Raw genomic sequence first — 21,962 nt, forward strand, 5'->3', positions numbered from 1 at the left:
ACATAAAAAGATTCACATTCTAAATATGATTTATTAAGCTAATGACGCTGATAAATTTAATTATTTGTAATAAATTTATAGGTGGTCCATGATCTTTAATGGATGGATTATATTTATCTAATAATTTCTCTGAACATTTCACTGATTTTACTATATTTTTTTAAAAAATATTCCCGTTATAGGGAGGAAAAGGGAGGGAATATTGGATGTCTCGGGACAACAATGAGGGTTGAATAAGTTAGATTTTTAGCTTTTTCTTTTTTATTTTCTATCCCCATTTAAATCGGGTTAAAAATAAATCGGATATTGTATAACCTGGTTTAAAACTAAGTCCATGCTATATTCCAGATCGAGTCAGCTTTCTATAGTTTTTTTTTTAAAAAAATTTGATATATTTATATATAATAAAAATTAATGTGTGCAATAATATATAATCCTATGCGTGTATTTAATTGATGAGTTAGTTTGGGGCACCCAGTCCTGCACGAGTCAGAAAGAGCAGGATCGGTTGATAAAGAACGGATGGGCATCTAGTCCTCCTAGCTAGTTGCTCCAAAAGGTTGATTCAATGCAAGCAATACATCCTTTAAAGCGACAAAAACCCAACAATAAGAGGTGTTGGGTTCCCATTTGAAGAATCATAGGATTGGATGTTTGTCTTTTTCTTTCTCTTCTTTTTATGCAGTGGAGGATCATCCTCCATCATGTTAGAGTCATGATGATTGATTGGTACCACACTAGGGAGGGGGAAAAAGGGAGGTGGAGGGGGTGTTTCAGTTTGGGTTGGCCTTTTTTATTTGGGCTCTTCTCGGTCGACTCAATATCTGTTCATGGGGATCTGAACTTAAAAAAGACGGCAATCGTTAATCTTTAGTCAGGCTTCATCAGCTTCGGTGGGCTAAACTAGGCCACGGTTTACATAGACCTCATCGGAGCTCTATCATAGCAGTCCGGAATCGCCCACTAAAAGTCTAAAACAAGAGCTCCACTGAATGTTTACCCTTCTCTACATACCTCTATCGACACTGGCCCGGAAAGGAAACGGTCTTCGTTAGGCTGGAGAAGTGATGATTCAGCTAAAGAAAATGGAAAGAACAAAACCTAATCTTCTTAACAACATAACAAGGAAACAACTCATTGTAACATTTGTTAGGGGAGTAATATACCTTGTATAATGATCGGAAATTAAAAAAAAAAAAAAACTATTCTGAATTCAACTTTCTGCCGGACGTTCACACAATATAAGGTCCGAAATATGGTAAGATGTGTGACAACAGCAGTAGAGTTTTTTGTTGCTTTGTGGATCATTTGTCTCTTGTTGCTATTAGCAGCCCAATTGGACTGCTCCCTTGCTTTTAGTCTTTCTGAACAAGTTGGGCATGTGTTATCACTTGTTCAGCGAATAGCTGGCTGGAGTTGACAATAGCCCTTGAAGGAAAAAGGAGAAAAGCTTCCAGGAATTGTGCCTCTGCAGTGACCTTTTGCCAGAGTCCATTCTTTTTCTTCTCGGTCATTCTACGGGGAGTAAACCCAAATAGAAAACATTGCTTTCACGGAAAATTAGTCTTCTTTTCTCCACCTGCTGCGCTTTCCCTTTCCGTCCCATCAGAGCGAACATCTCCTGTTGTTCTTGATTATTCTGACTTCAAAGAATATCCAAATTCATGACCAGAAAACAGAAAATCTCATTAATGAAAATTTCCCTTTCTCCCTTGTCTGATACAGAGCATAATATAGAAATCTTTGCATGCTTTTATTTGAACAAGCTAGGTACTTGTTGCAGGTTATAAAAATCCTTGCAAACAACACGATAGCATACGCATAAAACCCAAAAGAAATAAAGAGCATACATGCCTGATTAATTAATGATTATGGAAATGGAATTTCAGCTTCAGAACCAAGATGACAAAAATCAAGCACGCCATTTTAAATCTCTGGTTTCCTGTCTGATGAAAAAAGGTAACAAGATGGGTGAGATTAGCGGGGGCCAAAAACGCATAAGAGAGGGGCAAAAGGAAGTCAGGGAGAAGTTTGAGGAAATAAGAGAAGAGGCTGTCAAGCTAGAAGAGGAAACTAATCTAATCTCCCAGCAGAGTGCAGCAAACCAACTTCTGCTTGATCTTATGTTTCAGATCTAGACGATGTTGCTTTGCAGCATTCTGCAGAGAGATTATATAAGTTTCCTCTTTTAGTTTGGCTCGACTCTTCTCTCATTTCTTCAAACTCTACTCTTACTTCCTTTCGGCCCTTTCTCGTGCCGTTTTGCCCCCTGCTAATCTCACCTATCTCATCCCTTCCATCGTATATATCAGACTCTTTGTTTGAGTCTCCATGACTCGAAGGCAATTCTCTTTATATAGGAGAGCTTTCCTACCGAAACACGCATGGACCCCATGCACGACTTTGGAAAACGATGGCCGACGTCTTCTTAAAAAAACAAAAAACAAAAATAAAAAACGTCTACAGTCTCAAAGACGCATCCTTTGCTAGTTAACCTCGTATACGTGATTTCACCCCAAAAAACAAAAGAAAAACTCCTATACGTGGCAGTTGTGGAGGCTACTACGTAATGCACAACTCCTATACGTGGCAGTTGTGGAGGCTACCACGTAATGCACTGTGCCGTAGCCCCAAGCAAATTACAAAGACGAGCGCGAGACGGGCGAAATAAATGAAAGTAACAAGTAGTTAATACTTTACGAGGATCACTCTAAAAAATATTCCCGTTACTTGTGCAGAAACTAAATCTAATTTATTAATTTGTCCATATCATTTTATAATCGATGTGTTATTAATTTTCCCATTTTAATAATTATGATTATGATATTAAATAGGAAAATATTTACATTTTAAATATAATATATTAAATTGATGGTTTTGGATAAATTTTTAATAAATTTGTTAGTTAGTACATGATATTTGTTAAATTAATTGAGATCAAATAGAGAAAGGAGGCTAGAATTCTGAATAATCTGTATATTATGAATGCTTAGTCTTAACCTAAATACAAATAGAGTATATATAGGTCAAACTGAAAGTACTATTCTACCCTTAATAAATAAGACCACATAAATATTATTTAACATCTCCCCTCAAACTCACGATGCGGCAGCTACAAGCATCGAGAGTTTGCCAACCAGAAAACGAAAACGAGAGATGGAATGCGCCTTAGTAAAGAAATCTGCAATCTGCAAGGAAGAAGGAACAAAAGGCAAAGCAATGGTGCCATGTTTGAGATGATGACGGGTAAGATGACAATCGATCTCAATGTGCTTAGTGCGCTCATGAAAAACCGAGTTATGAGCAATCTGAATAGAACTCTGGTTGTCACAATACATAGGAGTAGGATGAGAAAAGGAAATTCCCATATCAGCAAGTAACCAACGTAACCAAACAATCTCTTTGGTAGTAGATGCCATGGCACGATATTCTGCTTCGATGGATGATTGAGAAACAATAGATTGTTTCTAGCTCTTCCAAGAAATAAGAGAATCACCTAAAAAGATACAGAACCCGGTAACAGACTTGCGATCTGTGGGATCACTACCATGATCAGCATCAGAGTATGCACGCAACTCCAAGGAAGAGGTGGATGAAAGTAAAAGACTCTGAAAAACTGTACCCCGAAGATATCGCAAAATACGAAGAACAGCTGCCCAGTGAACAGTAGTAGGAGAAGCAACAAACTGACTAACAACATGAACAGCATATGCAATATCTGGACGAGTAATGGTGAGATATACCAAACTCCCAACAATAGTGCGGTATAAAGTAGGATCTGTCAAAGGTAAACCATCAGAAGAAGAGTACCTTGCGTTAACCTCAATAGGAGTATCTACAGTTTTGTTATCAGTAAGTCTAGCCCGCTCAAGAATATCTGCAACATATTTTGACTGAGAAAGAAGGTAACCTCTAGGTGAGTATGCTACCTCAATACCCAGGAAATATCGAAGATAACCCAAATCCTTCATTTCAAATCGTCTAGCCAACTCTGTCTTCAAAACTAAAATACCATCAATATCATCACCAGTAATAATCATGTCATCAACATATAAAGACAGAATGATACGACCTGCATCAGTGCACTTAATAAAAAGAGCAGAATCATGACTGCTAGAAACAAAGCCAAGAGACGAGATCACAATAGAGAATTTCTCAAACCAAGCACGAGGTGCTTGTTTGAGACCATATAATGCTTTCTTAAGCTTACAAACATTTCCAGAGTCATGTGAAATACCAGGAGATGGTGCCATATAAACTTCTTCTTGAAGATCTCCATTCAAGAATGCATTTTTAACATCAAGCTGAGAAATATACCACTGACGAACCGAAGCTACGGCAATAAGAGTGCGAATAGTAGTCATTTTTGCAACCGGGGCAAATATCTCCTCATAGTCCATACCATACTGTTGAGAGTATCCTTTTGCAACCAGCCTAGCTTTATATCGCTCAATAGACCCATCAGAATTAGTCTTGATCTTATACACCCAACGACAACCAACAACACTCTTACAAGGAAGTAGAGGAACCAGATCCTAAGTATCTGTCTTATGCAAAGCAGAAAGTTCCTCATCCATAGCTTGCTGCTAACGCGGATCAAGAATTGCCTCTTTATAGGAAGAGGGCTCAAAGAGACAATGAATAGAAGCTAAAAAGGAAGTAAATGATGAAGAATAACAAGAATAAGCAAAATCTGGTAGTTTTGTGGACTTACGAATGCGGATGGACTGACGTGGAGGTGGATCCACAATCTCAGATGAAGCTTGAGGGGCTGTAGATGAGAATGGAGCTTCAGATGTGCTAGAGAGTAAAGTACCAGTACCTGCAGAGTTATGAGTACAAATTGATCGAACATAGGGAGAGGTATCATTACCAGAATCCTCAGAAAAAGGATCTATATGAATAAGATCAGATTTTGTCAGGCTATGAGTAGTGGATGGAATAGAAAAGAAAGGTATATGCTCAAGGAAGACAACATGACGAGACACATAAAGTTTCTGAGTTATTGGATCAAAACAACGATACCCCTTTTTACCTTCACCATAACCCAGAAAGACACAAATAGCGGATCGAGAGGATAGCTTACTGCGTTCTACATGAGGACGAAGAACGAAACAAGTACAACCAAAAACTCTAAATAAGGAATAATCAGGGATATACCCATATAACTTTTCAAAAGAAGATAGACCCAAACTATGAGAAGATGGAATTGTATTAATCAAACTTACAGCAGTAAGAACAGCTTCTCCCCAAAACTCACTAGGAACAAAGGCAGACAACAAGAGAGAACGAGTAGTTTCAACAATGTGCCTATGTTTTCTTTCAGCTACACCATTTTGTTCAGGAGTATCTGTACATGAAGTTTGGTGGATGGTTCCATCTAAGGCAAGCATTTGACAAAATTTATTAGAGGTGTATTCCCCACCCAAATCACATCTAAAGCATTTGATCACAGCAGAATGTTGAGTTTTGATAAGAGCTCGAAAAGCTGCATATATCTCAAAGAATTCAGAACGATGTTTCATTAAATAAACCCAACAATAACGAGTATGATCATCAATAAAAGAGACATAATATCGAGACCCTCCTTTTGTGGAAACAGGAGAAGGTCCCCATACATCAGAATGAATCAAATCAAATGGTGAAGATGAAACAGAAATACTTCGATTAAAAGGTAAAGCAGAAAATTTTGCCAGTTTACATCCACTACAATCAGAAATGTCACAAGTTTTCAAATTTCCTAAAGCTCCTGTGGATGCCAAAAATCTCAAACGAGAAGATGAAACATGACCTAGACGGGAATGCCATAAATAAAAACTAGAAGATGAAAGACTCAAACGAAAAGAAGACAAATCAGCAGTAGTAGCAGCAGCGGTAGCAGCAGCAACTGGCACTTTTAACTCATCCAAAATATATAGTCCATTCTCCCTACGGCCTGTCCCAATCAGCTTCTGAGACTGCAGATCCTGTACACAACAAAAAGAACCAGAAAACATGACTAAATAATCACCAGAATCACATATTTGACCAACAGACGCAAGATTCAATTTGAGTTTTGGAATAAGATAAACATTAGAGAGAGACAAGTGAGGTGTGACAACAGAACCAACACCTGCTAAGGGCATGGGAGTGCCATCAGCAGTCATAACAGGAATGGAGGACAAAGGGGACACTGAGGTAAAAGATGAGGAATCTGGAGACATATGATGGGAAGCACCAGAATCCAAGACCCATTCAGAGTGTGACATGCCTGAGGAATTATGAGGCAACTGACCTATGGAAGAAGCGGACATTGCTTGTGGCTGCAAGGAGAGAAACTTCTGAAATTGCTTAGCCAAAGTATTAGGATCGGTAATAGAGCCTGGGGAAGCTACTGCTGCAGTATTGTGGTGTGGTGGTTTATAACCCTGAGGTGGTCGATGAGCATTAGATTGTGACTGACTGCTAGACTTCCAAGCTTGATTCTGTTGTCTCAACTTAGGACACTGAGCCTTCCAATGACCTTTCTGCTTACCTAAACTGCACTCATCAAAGCCAACCCTTGTGTAAGGCTTATTCTGATGATTAGAGAATAGCTTAGAAGGTACTGCTAGTACAGAAGGAATTGAAGCAGAAAGAATTCCCTTTTCAGAATAAGACTGAAGACGTATTTCTTCAGCCAATAACTCATTGACAACAGAGTCAACAGAAGGCAGTGGAGTACGATGCAGAATTGAACCTCTAAGTCCTTCGAAGTCACTGCGAAGCGCTGTTAAAAACTGTACCAATCGTTGCTGCTCTCTACGCTCAATATAGGCACCACATGCCTTTAATTCTGCTGATTCTGTAAGAGCCAATTGATCCCAAAGATCTGTCATAGTAGAATAAAACTCTTGAATACTCATATTCTTCTGATGAAGAGCTCGTATGTCATTCTCTAATTGGTACTGTTTTGCAAAATTTGATTGCGTGAATAACCTTTGCAGATGATCCCAAATCTCTTTTGCTGTCTCATACTTCGCCAACTGCGTACCTATCGAATGCTCAACAGAATTGTTGATCCAAGTAATGATCTTTGCATTATTTGCTTCCCATGTATCTATCAAAACAACATCCCCCTCCTCAATATTCTTAGGTATTATATAAGTTCCACTAACATACCCCCACATCTTCTTACCCTTAAGAAAATTTCGCATTACATAGCTCCAATACGAATAGTTCTTCCCATCCAACCTCACACTCACAGACTGAAGCGAATCATCTCTTTCAGTAGCCATAATCAACAATCACAGAGAACCAGAATGCAAAAGCAGCGGAAAACAAAATACCAAATTGCAGAAACTGAACAGAGATTGCAGAAACTAAACAAATATCTTCTCAAAATTAAACGATTACTCCAAAACACAAAACCAATTTGCAGAAACTGAACGCAAATACCAAATTGCAAAAGCTGAAGGGTAGATGAAATACCAAAATAATTGCAAAAACTGACAAAATACCAAATTTTGCAGAAGCGGAAGACAAAATCTTACTCCAAAAAATTTGGATCCGCGAACTTGTGCTTGGGATTAAGCCTCGTTTCATAAAACCAGCTCTGATACCATGTTAAATTAATTGAGATCAAATAGAGAAAGGAGGCTAGAATTCTGAATAATCTGTATATTATGAATGCTTAGTCTTAACCTAAATACAAATAGAGTATATATAGGTCAAACTGAAAGTACTATTCTACCCTTAATAAATAAGACCACATAAATATTATTTAACAATATTAAATATGAATTGGGTTTATTTAATATTTTTTATATATATACATGGACTTAAACATAAAACTATTCCTCGTCGAAGAATGATTATTTATATCATAAATAAAAACTCAAGCTAATCATCATGCTAATATACGTTTATATTTATATTTATTTTTATTGTTTGAAATTATTTTTGTGAGAATATTTTTTTTATTTTTTAGATTGTTTTGATATTTTAATATTAAATATAAATTTTTAAAAATAAAATAATTATTTTAATTTATTAACAAATGAAAATATTTTAAAAAATAATACCCACCACAAAAACTATTCATAAAAAAAAATCTAGGTTTCATTTAAAATTTTCTACGACCACGTGATTGACAGAACACGCATTGACCCACGCAGGGCTCTGAAAAACGATGGACGACGCCTTCTTAAAAAGAAAAGAAGAAAAGACGTCTTCTTAAAATAATAATAAAAAAAAAGTCTTCTCCCTCGAAAATGTAACTTCTTAAGACGCCGTCCTTCGCTACTTGACCTCGTATACGTGGCAGTTATTGAGATAACCACGTAATCCACTGTAAAATCTGATTTTAATTTCTCTCAAAAGATTTCTCAAATGCAAAAATAATATAATTTTAGTACAGAAAAGATGCAAAAATAATATAATTGGTTAAAAGCACCGAGGTCCAAGCAAATCACAAAAACGAGCGAGACCTAAGAGATTGAGGGTGTTCTTGGATAAGAAATTATTTATATGTGAGCTTGATTAGTAATTGAAAAACTATTAAAACTAGTAAATTGATGATCAAACCAATGTCTACTGGGTCAATCAGGTGATTCTATGACAAATTTTCCTAGCAGTTTATTGTTTAAGAAATATTTAAGTGAATCTAGTTCATCATCTAATATTATGGAGCAAGTCAATCAGTTCTTTACTTCTTATTAAATTTCTCAGTATCATTTTATAATTGATGTGTTATTAGTTTTTTCATTTAAAAATATATTAAAATAATTTTTTTATATTTTTTTATATCAATACATTACAATCATAAAAAAAACCCTTAAAAATACATCAATTTAATATATTTTTAAATAAAAACATGTTGTAATGCAAAAAAGGTATATATAGTGTTGGTCTCTAATTAAATTTTCTTTTATTGTTTTATGTAGTGAGTGCATTTCTATTCAATCCCATTTTTCCTTAGAATAAACAATTGATCCTGGCAAAGGATGCCGCATGAGCACATTGTTGTTAATTATTTTCTGGCATTAAAGGCAGAGTTTAAACTTAAGAACACTTGAAAATAAGGATATCTCGGGGTTTTTAAGCTACGAGGTTAGTTCTTTGCTGAGCTCAGTAAAAAATTGATAAAAAAGAGCTCTGAAGGAGAGGGAAAGGAATGAAATATCGGATATCTTTGACAACCTCAACGAACATATACTAAAGAGTCCAGCCTTAAACGATAAAATCAGAAACTGCAATTTGTTGGTGTTAGAGTTTTACCTCCTCTATTTCCATATTCATCTTAAACCGGGTTGAAATTGATTCGGAAATTGTATAACCCGGTTTCAGATTAAATCTTTGTCGTATTCCTGATTGGATCAGCTGTTCATGTATAGTTTTTTTTTTAATTTAATATATTAATCTATAATTATTAAGTACAAAGCTAAAAGATGTAGCGTTGTCACTATTTCTATCTTGATTATATACTCTCTCGCAAATTACTGTAAATTAAAATAGATAATTTTAAAAAATAATTGAATTTAATATTTTCATACAATTAAAATATCTGAGTTAAAATTATAACTCAATTACATATTTTTTGGGTGAAAATTAAATTGAAAGATATATAATTTAAATGGAAAACACAGATAAAATAGGTTGTATCTAATATCTATGCAATTTATTTGAAAAATTTTATTTTAATTCCTTATCTTTTAAAGTTATTAGATTTAATTGATTCCTTTAATTTTTTTTAAAAATACATTTTAGTAACAAACTTTACTTTTATTTTTTTTTCAATTTTTTTTTATGCGTAGAAGAGAGAGGGGGTCACTGAATTCTATCTTAAAAAGAAAAAATTATTATTGGTGAAAATTTCAGCCAACTAAATAGTTGATTTTTATGTTAAATGATTTCATATAATGAGAAAAGTTAAGATTAAATGTTTTTTTTACCTTAAAAACATTCGACACATAAAAAAAAACTAAACTCTAGAAGATATCACCGTTTTAATATTTTAAAAGTTTTTCATCTATTATGTATTAAAAGTTTTACTTTCAAATATTTTTTAAAAGAAAATTATTAAAAAATAATTCGACCCTCCGCAGTATATCACGTGTAAAAAACAACTAGTACATATTAATACGTGCAGTAATAATAATAATAATTGAATCATATCTGTGTGTATTTAATTAACGAGTTGCGTGGGGCATCAAGACTTGCATAGGTCGGAAAGAGCAGGACTAATTCGCTGGGTAATCCAAATAGCCATCTGGAAAATAGAAGGACTTCAAACGTGGAAGGCCATGCGAACCTTTTCTGAAAAGGAACGGTCGGTAATCTAGTCCTGCTGGCTACCGATCCAGAAAGGTTGATTCGATGCAAGAAATACATTCTCGTAAGGGACGATATCCAACAATTAATACTCTGAATATTACTTTGAGGTGTTGGGTTCACATATATGATTGGGTTTTAGTCTTCTATATTTTTGCTTTTCTGACTTGGAATGTTATGGTCATGTCGGGTTTCATGCTAGGGGAAAAATGGGAGGTGGGGTGTTTCAATAAAGATTTAATATTAATATCAATCTCTAAAGTAGCTAGCTTGTGATTGTTATTCTAGAATAGGAAAAAAAAGATAAAGCCAAAATTGTATTTTTGATAAAAAAAATATTTTAGAAATAAAAATAATAAATATTATTTATGAAGACATGTCCTCTTTGTATTTTCTATTTTAAAAATATAAAAATTCATTTTAAAATTAGCTTGCTTAAAGACAAATTTATTTTTATACATGTATCTTTGTCTCTTCAATCAAATATATTTTATTTTTATTATTTTTATCTTTTCTATTCTAAAACAATATCTAAGAGCAACTAGAGGACGTGTGTCTAGGGCTGTTGATTTGAGCTTTTACCGGTCGACTGACTTTCTGTTTCCGGGAGCTGAACTTGAGAAAAGACAGCAATTGTTAATCTTCAGACAGGCTTCATCAGCTTGAGGGGGCTAAACTAGGCCATGGTTTACATAGACCTCATCGGACCTCTAGCATACCGGTCCAGAATCACAAACTAAAACAAAGAGCTGCACAGAGTGTTTCCCTTTCTCCACACACCTCTATCGTCACTGGCACAAAAAGGAAACCCTCCAGTAAGGGTGGAGAAGTGATGGTACAGACAAAGAAAATGGAAAGATCAAAACCACATTCTTCTTACAACATAACAAGGAAGCAATCAAACAACTCTTTGTACTGTTATTCATTTGTATAATTCTCGGAAATACAAAACTTTATTCTGAATTCAACTACCTGCGGGACGTTCCCACAAATGTAAAACATGGTAAGATTTGTGAAGAAAAAAAAGTTCTTCACCAACTAAAAGTCTAAAAAGAATTTATTTGGTATTATAATTTTTGTGGTTGTGATTTAAAAAAAATAGTTTAATAAAAAATGTTTTTTGTGAGGTATTTTTTTTAATTTTGATGTATTTAGTTAAAACTGTGGTTGGAATTATAGTTAAAAAAAATAATTTATTATGTTTGGTTAATATATTTTTTTGTATGAGGTTTGATTGTAAAATTACTGAAAAGAATATTATATATATATATATATATATATATATATATATATATATATATATATATTATAGTTAAACGGGCACTTAATCTATTAATCACGCTGATGAATAAAAAACTAAAAAATTTGGCTTTGAAAATGAAATTGTTACATAGTGCCTTACATTATTTAGATTACGTACGTAGTTGATATATAATTTTTTTAAAAAAGTATATTATATAAGATTATTTAACAATTAAAAAATACATAATTAACTATTATACATATAATTTCTAAATATAAAATATGTCTTGAACGATATATATTGAACAAATAATAAGAGAGCTTTTATTGATTATGACATGGGTCTTGACTTTTCAACTTGTAATAGTGATAGTGATAAGAAAGTTTATATTAATGTTGATCAAAGAAAAATAAAGAAAGTAACAGTAATAAGAAATGAGTAATAAGAAAAATTAGAATCAGTCAATCCGAGGGAACAAAGGATGTGAGATCGGGTTGGGAAAGTTGTGTTAATTAATTAGCGGTGAAAAAGAAGAGAATATAAAATTATAAATTGCTTTTCAAAAACTGAAATTGAACCTCAATTTTTGAGTGGGATTCATATAAAATAAAAGTATAATTCAATTTAACCAAACACGTCAATCCTGCATTTATTTCTAGCAGCAGCCGCAGCTACAGTGACAAACCGGTAATAATAAATTGGATCCCAGTAGAATTTTTTGTTGGTCGGTGGATCACCTGTCTCTTGTCACTTGGCAGCCCAATTGGACTGCTTCCTCACTTGCCCTTTGTCTCTCCGAAGTAGGCCACCTTCTATCTCTTGTTCAGCGAACAGCTGGCACGAGTTGACTGAAGTTATCGCAGGAAAAAAGACAACTGCGGAGCAATTGTGCCTCTGCGGTGTCCTTTTACCAGAGTCCATCCTCTTTCTTGTTGCTTATTCCATGTGAAGTAAACCCGCAAAGAAAACATTGCTTTCACAGAAAATTACTCTTCCCTGTTTGATCCAGAGCAAAACATAGAAATCTTAATTTGCATGCATTTAATCGGAGAAGGTGCTGGTTGCAGGTTATAAAAATCCTTGCAAACAACACGAGCATACGCATAAAACCCAAAAGAAATAAAGAGCATACATACCTGATTAATTAGTAATTATGGAAATGGAATTTCAGCTTCGGAACCAAGATGGCAGGTTAATTGGTGTCAGAAAAACCAACCATGCCATTTTAAATCTCTGAATTACTGTCTGATGGGAAAAAGTAACAAGATGGGTGAGATTAGCAGGGGACAAAAACGCATAAGAGAGGGGCAAAAGGAAGTCAGAGAGAAGTTTGAGGAAATAAGACAAGAGGCTGTCAAACTAGAAGAGGAAACTAATCTAATCTCCCAGCAGAGTGCAGCAAACCAACTGCGGCTTGATCTTATGTTTCAGATCCAGACGATGTTGCTCTGCAGCATTCTGCAGAAAGATTATATTAGTTTCCTCTTTTAGTTTGGCATGACTCTTTTCTCGTTTCTTCAAACTCTCCTCTTGCTTCCTTTTGGCCCTCTCTCAGTTTCTCATGCATTTTTGCCCCCTGCTAATCCCACCAACCTCATCCTTTTTCCTTTTGCCTTGAACACAAGATCAAATCAAAATCGAGGCCATTGATTATGGAATGACACTTACATCATTTATACCACCAGAGTCTTTCTTTGAGGGTAACGCATAATCAACTAGTCGGTGTGTTTCGCTATACGGCAGCGGTTATGTTTTGAAGAAACTATAAAAAAATACCTATTTAGTTAAAATAGTAACCAGTGTTTTTAAAATATGAAACCCATCAAAAGATAGAATAGAAACATAGTTTTAGGAGAAGCAACCTGCTGCTTCGCCGCCACCGTTTACGTTTATTTTTGTTAAGTGAACAATGCAGAATGAATTAATTTATTCTCACTATTTACTTCACAAAAGAAGGTAAACAGTGTGCAGGGAGTGATTTTATTCGCTTACATTTTCATGTTAACAATAAAAAAATATAATTTTTTTAATTGTGTTTTATTCAAAAAACTAGTGTTTAATATTATTTAATGACACTATATAAATTAGAAGGAGATCGCATGATGACGTGACATTTACAGAATTTGATCGTAATCCCAATTTTGTTTCTGATGATATTTTACCTGATTTTGTTATACGCTCAAAAAACCATAGAAATTATAGTCCTTATCGGATGAATTTAGAAGGAGATCGCATGATGACGTAGTATTTGTAGAATTTGATCGTAATTCTAATTTGTTCATGATAATATTTTACCTGATTTTGTTGTACTCTCAAAAAACCATGGAAACTGTAGTCCTTGTCGAATGAATTTTGTACGTGATGAAATTGTAGATAGTTTAATGGAACAATAAAATTTTTTATATAAAGTATTATTTATCTCATGATATAATAGTAGTAGTTAAATCTATAATATTTAAATTAAAAACTATCAATATTGATATATATCACCAAACACATTAAATTACTTTTTGTTCAACCTTAATTTCAACCACAATTTTAATCAAACATATATAAATATCAAACCAACATCAACTAAAAATGTTTTTTATAAAATAACTTTTTTCAAATCACAACAACAAAAACTACCACAATACCAAACACTTGGATGGTGGTTACTGCGATTAAAAAATAAATTTTAAAAAATATTTTTAACTGTGATTTTAAAAATTAAATATTTAATTAAAATTATTATGAAAACAGGATTTCTTATGCAAAATAAATAAAAAATATTTTTTTATAAATAAAAAAATATTATTTTAATTTATATAAAATTAAAGTTTGAAATACAATTATTCATGAGCCAGTACAAAATATAAAAACTACTTAATTAATCAAATGTTTTTTTTTCTATATTGATTATATAAAAAACAAAAGTTATCAGAATAAAAAATGTATAAGAAAGAGAGGATACCTATAAAATAAATAAAAGAAGCTGTTAATTCTTTATGGGTACGTATCGCTGAAAAAAATATTCCTGTTATTGGGTAGAAACTAAAAAAATACTCTTAGAGGAACGTCGGCACTTTGACTATGATTTCGAGTAATTTTATGGTGTTTGATAAATTTGTAAAAAAAATTATATAATTTTTTATTGCATGTAGTTTTTATTTTTACTTTTTATAATCTTGATACGGATGAAAATCAATGAGGTATTTTTAAAAGAGCTTTTTTTTCCAGGGGTAACCGAGTTTTAAATACTGATCAGTGTTTGATTAGTATTTTTAATCCTTTTAATTTAATAATCAATTTCTTGTGGTTTCTTATATCTTTTTTATTTTATAATATTTCTCTTTTACGTAAAATTGCACCACACTTTAGATAATGTTTTTTCTTAATATATATTTTATGACAGACAATAATTGATAGATTATAAAACGATTAAATTACTAATTGATCCAGCCAGCATTTCATGGGTCAACTGGGTGCTTTTATCACAAATCAACCTACCAGTTCCATGTTTGAAAAACTATTAGCTGAACCTATTTTATCGCATGAAATTATGAACTAAGTTGATAAATTTCTTAAATGTTATTAAAACTGTTCATATCATTTGTATAATTGACGTGTGTTGTTAATTTTTTAATTCTATAACCATGATTGTAGAATTAAACGTGAAAAGATTCACATTCAAAATAATTTTTATTAAATTAATTATTTAAACAAATTTAAATATTTGTATTAAACTTGTTAACTAGTACATAAACTCAAAAATGAATTAGGCTAATTATTTGCAATGAAATTTCATATTTGAAATCTTTTTGAGTATTAAAAATTGAATTCTAAATAGAATTTATTATCTAAAAATGCTACAAAAATAAATAAGAGATCAACTTCTTTAATTTGCAATTCTAAAAAAAATATTAAAACTATTTTTTTAAATACCCATTCAGTTTTTTTTATTAAAAAAAGACTAAAATAAAAAAAAGGTAGCGAGGGTAATATAAAAAATAAAATAAACTAAATTTTATTTTTTAAAAATATATAAATTCAATTTTTTAAATTAAATTAAATTCAACCGCAACAAAGAATTTTCACTAATTTGACTATATTTTTTAAAAAACCATCTATCTCGTTCCCCGAGTCCTTTTTTTTTTAAATTCCCATGAGCTAAGTATAATGAAATGGACAGTGTTGGTCTCTATCATTTTTATTTTTATTTTTATTTTGGAATCCGCTGCATTTCTACTCAATCATTTGATTGAATAAACAATCGACCGCCCCTTTTTCTTTAGAATAAAGAATTGATCCTGCCAAAGGAGGCTGCATGAACACATTATTGTTAATTATTTCTTGGCATTAGGATCATGAAGCTACGAGGTTCATTGGCCAAGTTCATCAACCTTCGAGCTTGTTAAAGTTGAATCTAAATTGTAACAGTACTAATTAACTTCAGCAATAAATACTGATAAAAAGACTTCGAAAATAAATATATAAAAAAGAAAATGAAGGTGAGGGGAAGGAAAGAAATATCGGATGCCTTACAGGCTCGGCAGGCACATATTAAAAAATATATACTACTCCAACTCTAAAAGATAAAACAGAAACAATTATAACGGGTTGATTGAGTTAGATTTCTATGCTCTCTATTTCCATACCCATTTTAGTAGGGTTAAAATCAAATCGGATATTGTATAGCCTTGTTTGAGGTTGAGCTCCTCCCATATTCTGGCTTGGGTCGACTTCATATATACAATGTACCATAAAAATTTATAATACAGTAATACATGATAATTTATTTTTAGTTTAACATGGGTGTTTGGACTAGTTTACACATACCTCAATTAATCCCACGAGTCTTGAAGTTAACGATCATGTAAACTTCCAGTAACCATTATATAAGCAACTACAGGGCTCAAACCTAAAACCACAAGAAAACAAATCTTTTAGTTTCAAGCTTTGAACCACCACTTAAATGATTAATCCTATCTGTGTGTGTTTAATTAGTTAGGTTGGGGCATCAAAACTTAAAATATTCGGTAATCCAAGTAGCCATCTAGAAAATAAATGGACCTCAAACGTATAAGGCCATGGGAACCTTTTTCTGAAGAGGAACTGTTGGTAATCTAGTCCTGCTGGCTACATAACCATAAAGGTTGATTGAAAGCCAAAAAAAAAAAAAAACACATTCTCAAGAGGGACAAAACCCAGCAATTAATAATTAATTGGGATATTACTTCGAGGAGATGGGTTCACATTTGTGAAAGATATGATTGGATTTTATTCTTCTTTCTTGTTGCTTTTTGTTGCATGGTGGAAGAACATCCTCCTCCATCATGTTAAGAGTTATGTTGGTTGCCATATTAGGATGAAAACAAGGGGGCGGTTGAGGGTGTTTCGGTCAAGATTGAACATCAATCTCTAAGAGCTACGGGAGTGTGTTTGGGTAAGGCTTCCTGATCTGGGCTATTTTCAGTCGACCCAGTTTTTGTTTTCGTGGAGTTGAACCTAAAAAAGACAGCAATTGTTAATCTTCAGACAGGTTTCATCAGCTATGCTAGGGCGGCTAGGCCATGGTTTACACAGACCTCATTGGACCTCTAGCATACTAGTCCAGAGCTACACATAATGTTTACCTTCCTCCTCATTCCTCCATCGTCACTGGCCCCAAAAGGAAACACTCAAAAAGGCCGGAGAAGGGACGGTTCAGATAAAGAAAATGGAAAGAAAAAAACCACATTCTTCTAACAACATAACAAGGAAACAACTCATTGTACTATTCATTTGTATAATGGTCGGAAATAAATAAAAAAGTTTATTCTTAATTCAACTACCTGGTGGAAGATCACACAATGTAAGGTCCAAAATATGACAAGATGAAGATGTGTGACAGTCACGTGTTAAACCAGTAGGATTTTTGGTTTCTTTGTGGATCATTTGTCGCCTGTTGCTATCGGCAGCCCTACTTGGACTGCTTCCTCGCTTGCTTTTAGGCTTTCCAAACAAGTAGAGCATATTTTTATCACTTGTTGAGCGAACAGCTGGGAGGGGTTGACAATATATTCGCAGCGAAAAGGGCCCAGGAACTGTACCTCTGCGATGTTCTTTTCCCAGATCCCATTCTCTTTCTTCTCGACCATTCCGTGTACAGAAAAAAAATCTTCTTCTTTTCTCCCCTGCTTTTGCATTTTCACTTTCCGTTCCATCAGAACAAACACCTCTTATTGTTCTTTGATTATTTTGACTTCAAAGAACATCACAATTCCTGCAAATCTCATGAATGAAAAATCCTCTTTATCCCTTGTTTGATCCAGAGCAAAAAATAGAAATCTTTGCACGCTTTTAATTGGAGAAGGGGCTTGTTGCAGATTATAAAAGTCCATGAAAACAACCCAAGAGCAACCCATAACTCCTAAAAAAAAAAAGAGCATACCTGATAAATTAGTGATTCGTTGAAGATGGAAATGGAACTTCAGCTTCAGAACCAAGATGACAGGCTGGTGTCAGGAAAATAACCATTCTATTTTAAAGCTTTTATACTCTCTGGTGAACAAAGTAACATGATGGAGCAACTCAAGAAAGAGTCTGGTATATATTTCGAGGGTCATTCCTCGATCAATATTGACCTATATTGACACATAAAATCTGAGATGAGTGAGATTAGCGAGGGACAAAAAGGCATAAGAGAGGGACAAAAGGAAGTAAGAGAAAAGTTTGAGGAAACAAGAGAAGAGGCTGCCAAACTAAAAGAGGAAACTAATCTAATCTCCCAGCAGAGTGCAGCAAACCAACTTCGGCTTGATCTTATGTTTTAGATCTAGACGATGTTGCTTTGCAGCATTCTGCAGAGAGATTATATTAGTTTCCTCTTTTAGTTTGGCTAGACTCTTCTCTCATTTCTTCAAACTCTACTCTTACTTCCTTTTTTTGAGTTTCCCCAGGACTCCCTTGCTCTTTATATAGGAAATGCAGGGCTTTGGAAAACATGGGGCACGTCTTCTTGAGAGACAAAACAGTGGATGTCTTCTTTTTTAATAATAAAAAAAAAAAACTGGGAGACTCTTTTTTTTTTAAAAAAAAGAGACGATTTCTCTTGTTTGTTTTTATAGATACCCATAAAAAAACAAGAAAAATTAATATTATTTATTTTTAATTTTTTTAAACTTTATTTTTAATATTAGTACACTAAAATAATAAAATTAATATAAAAAAATTAATTTTTTTATATTAGATAGCAAAACAATTCAACAATAACACCAAACAATCACTGAGTTCTATTCAAAAGGACCCTTTTCTCCATGTCAACTGAAATTTTTACTCGGAGAAGGGCGCAAGGAATCACGCGGAGAAAAGACAGATTCTTTTCGGCAATCAGTCTGTAACATGCAAATAAATTATGAAAGACCTTATCAGCCAATAACGGTGAAAGAGTGCATAAAATTAATGTTTTCAAGTTTGCTGCCGCGTACAAGACATGAGGAATGCCGTTAGCTTCTGCCTTCCAGCCCCCGAGTCAATAGCCCAACCACCCTCCTTTTTTAAGCTCAAGGAGTCACCAAAAAATTCAGCTTTCTTTGATGTTTCCAAGTTTGCTGCCGCGTACAAGACATTCGAGAGGAATTCAAACCGATAGTGATGCAGCTTGGTAAACGAAGGAATATCTCTCGGTTTTCGAGGGTGGCTTGCTTCTTTTTTTTCTTTCTTTGACACTTAGATTTTGCGTCATGAGCAGTGGTGGAAACAAGCGGGACTGGCAGGGGTCCGGGCCGGCTCTCCAGGAAAAAAAATTCAGCTTTCTGTTTGAATAATTTTAATTTTTTACTCTAAAACTAGTAAAATCTAATTTTCTTATTTGCCCCAACAAATTTCCCATGAGACTAGATTTCTTCCTGCTCCGAGCCGTGAGTAAAATGTAAACATCTAAATTTAATTTCTTGATATGTTTAATACATGTGTGATTTGCATAAATAACTTTTTAATATATTTAATGGGTGTGTGATTTGCATAAAATATTTTACAGAGTTTATATTTTAATATATTTACGTTAAATATTTTACGAATAAAAAATATATTTACATAAAATTTAACAGTGTAATGAAAAATATAGTTATAATAAAATAACAATGACAGGTGTGGTATCGGCTGTGACAAAGGTGTTGATGATGCTGGCAATCATAACTAAAAAGAGATGGGGTTGATGTCGATATCAGATGCTGCCACGATGGCTGAGCCGACAACAGCAACTACACTAGCTGCAATGGCGAGAGTGGTGGTGAAAACAATTAGATGGCATGTGGGTTAAAATGTACTTAAAATATTTTACAAAACGTTATGACTACAAATATTTTTTAATATATCAACTAAATTAAGTAATTATATATATATATATAATAAAAATTTTAATGCGAAACAAATATAACAAATTTTGAAAACATTTTCCATTCGATTATTTTATATATAACAAATTTCATTTGCACTTAGAGATGATAGTATATTATGTAAATTTATTTAAATTGTAGCTTATTTGAATGTTTAAATAGTTATTTTTTAAAGTATTTTTTTTAAAAAAAATTATTTTTAACATTAAAATAATATAAAAATATATGTAAAAAATTAATTTTAAAAAAATTAAAAATATTTTTTAAACACGGAAATAAACACAAATAACATCTATAAAACATAAACATAGATAAAGAAAACATATTTTAATATGTTAAAATCATCATATTAAGGTACAGGTTTCAGATGTTTCTCCACACTGGTGTAGTGCGGAACCATCCTCACATTGAACATACACAATCACTTAAAAAAAAAAAAAGGGGTAACATGGAAGTCGCCGGCCGCCGGGAAGGGGATGGTAGATTGGAAGCACATGCTGGGCAGATTGGCTGATGATGGTCCTAAATCGGCTATAGTGGCAAACTAGAGCGTAGCCATCAATGTAATGAGGGGAAATAAAACGACTCCCAGATCAGTAGAGGTTTTCTCCACAGAAACTCCACTGGCAAAAGGAAGGTTTCTCAGTAAGTTTTGGGAATCACTGGCCCCAAAAGGCTGATTCAAAGCAGAAAAGGGCACACTAGTGCCTGAGAGGGGCTGGTTCAGAGAAGAAAGTGGTTGAGTAAGGCCTGACCGAGGCTGATTAATGTCTTGCGGTGGATTATTCAGCTCTTGTTGCTGCTGGTAACCTAGTGGAGACTGTTGCCCTTGGCTGCTTAATGGTTTTCCAAAAGGAGGCACGTTGTTTAGAATAGGAGCAGCAACCGGAGGGGAAGCACGAGCCGGTGTATTTTCATCATTTGGTGGCACGTCTAGGACATGCTGATCTGCAACTGTTGATAAAGCTTGTGCGTTGCAAATAAAAGAAACGAGGAAGATGAGAAAAACATAGAGAAGAATACAGTATTTGCGTGACTTGGAGACCCCCATTGTAATGAATTCAATGCACTCGTGCACCAGAGACCTTATATAACCAGGGAATTTAGCACACGTTGCTAGTTTTAACTGCTAAACTCGAGTAGGAGCAGTTGGAATAGGAAGTGGCATGAAAGAGGAAGCAGTTGAAAGCAAGTGAAGTAAGCCAAACTAGTTCAACAACTATAATCTTGTAATAAAACCAACTTGCTGTTCAGAAATAGAGCGCCATATATCTATGATTTTGAACCAGAAAATATATGATCCACTAGATGTCATTATTACTGCTGTGACATAGATATCATCATAAACAAGGGCCTTGTGGACTAGAATGGGAAATTTAACAAGAGGGTATGCATGGAAAGATGCGATTCAGAAGGGAAGCCAATACTTGAAGCAGGATTAGACAAAAAAAACTCTTATTGCTAGGAATCTAGGCCATCTATTACATCCCGAATATAGGTATTTGATGATCCATGCTGTCTTTTATCCATTAAGGATGACAATATTATTGATACCCAATCTAAACCCAAAATAATTACTTTAACCTGCCTTAAATATGTATGGATTTTTTTTCATACAGATCCTCTTAGGTTTTGAGTACAATAGGATATCCATAACCCAAACTCAAAACACAATCACCTAAATGTCATAATTTACAACTATTTAGTATTAGCTTGGTAAACTTGTAATTTTTTCACATTCAGGTTGGGTTCGGATTCAGGTTCAAGTTGGACAGACCAATATCCATAACTAACCCAAACCTGATTTTTCTACCTTTAAGTTTTACCCGAACCCGGCTCAAAACCTGATCAGATCTAAAAATTTCCTAACCATTTGGCCTGGTTTAGGTCCATCTGCTTTGGGTGAAATTGCCATGCCAAGCACCAATCTCCCCAACCGGAGAGTTTTCAGTGCTCCAGATCAATGCCCAAAAGTTCCCTCTTTTTATTGGCCGCAGAGAACTCCTGAATTTTGATGATTAGTTACAGTGTGTAAACGTGTGGATATGATTATAGTCAACAGAAGAATTAAG

The 21,962-nt window shown here is 33.8% G+C and overlaps 2 protein-coding genes and 3 long non-coding RNA genes across 6 annotated transcripts; all 5 read right to left on the reverse strand.

Moving 5' to 3' along the window:
• Positions 1-991: 991 nt before the first annotated feature.
• On the reverse strand, positions 992-2,306 carry LOC133690535 (uncharacterized). The gene is made up of 2 exons (XR_009841472.1): positions 1,851-2,306; positions 992-1,639 (listed from the first exon to the last, which is right to left on the reverse strand). It is a non-coding gene; the product is annotated as an uncharacterized LOC133690535 (long non-coding RNA).
• A 3,189-nt stretch (positions 2,307-5,495) lies between these two features.
• Positions 5,496-10,228, reverse strand: LOC133692820 (uncharacterized). The gene is made up of 3 exons (XM_062113967.1): positions 10,180-10,228; positions 6,275-6,502; positions 5,496-5,966 (listed from the first exon to the last, which is right to left on the reverse strand). The coding sequence occupies exons 1-3, from the start codon at positions 10,226-10,228 to the stop codon at positions 5,929-5,931; spliced, it is 315 nt and encodes a 104-aa protein (XP_061969951.1). The 3' UTR covers positions 5,496-5,928.
• Positions 10,229-12,100: 1,872 nt separating this feature from the next.
• On the reverse strand, positions 12,101-13,163 carry LOC133690935 (uncharacterized). The gene is made up of 2 exons (XR_009841538.1): positions 12,670-13,163; positions 12,101-12,529 (listed from the first exon to the last, which is right to left on the reverse strand). It is a non-coding gene; the product is annotated as an uncharacterized LOC133690935 (long non-coding RNA).
• A 2,973-nt stretch (positions 13,164-16,136) lies between these two features.
• On the reverse strand, positions 16,137-18,755 carry LOC133691815 (uncharacterized). Of its 2 annotated transcripts, XR_009841734.1 has the most exons (3): positions 17,946-18,431; positions 17,347-17,777; positions 16,137-16,433 (listed from the first exon to the last, which is right to left on the reverse strand). It is a non-coding gene; the product is annotated as an uncharacterized LOC133691815 (long non-coding RNA). The 2 variants fall into 2 exon arrangements; XR_009841733.1 differs by lacking the exon at positions 16,137-16,433 and having other exon boundaries at positions 17,266-17,777; positions 17,946-18,755.
• A 1,679-nt stretch (positions 18,756-20,434) lies between these two features.
• Positions 20,435-20,941, reverse strand: LOC133692821 (uncharacterized). The gene has a single exon (XM_062113968.1). The coding sequence runs from the start codon at positions 20,939-20,941 to the stop codon at positions 20,435-20,437; it is 507 nt and encodes a 168-aa protein (XP_061969952.1).
• Positions 20,942-21,962: the final 1,021 nt, after the last annotated feature.

The sequence above is a fragment of the Populus nigra genome, chromosome 4, assembly GCF_951802175.1.
Source record: "Populus nigra chromosome 4, ddPopNigr1.1, whole genome shotgun sequence".
In the NCBI taxonomy this organism is placed as follows: domain Eukaryota; kingdom Viridiplantae; phylum Streptophyta; class Magnoliopsida; order Malpighiales; family Salicaceae; genus Populus; species Populus nigra.

Bases quoted from the DNA above. Each gene is read 5' to 3' on its own strand.
- LOC133692820 (XM_062113967.1), bottom strand. From the start codon at position 10,228: ATGGCTATTTGGATTACCCAGCGAATTAGTCCTGCTCTTTCCGACCTA. The intron at 6,503-10,179 runs GCAAGTCTTGAT...GTAAGCAGAAAG, and splicing joins TCCTGCTCTTTCCGACCTAT to GTCATTGGAAGGCTCAGTGT. The intron at 5,967-6,274 runs GTCAGTTGCCTC...TGTTGTGTACAG, and splicing joins AATGTCCGCTTCTTCCATAG to GATCTGCAGTCTCAGAAGCT.
- LOC133692821 (XM_062113968.1), bottom strand. From the start codon at position 20,941: ATGGGGGTCTCCAAGTCACGCAAATACTGTATTCTTCTCTATGTTTTT.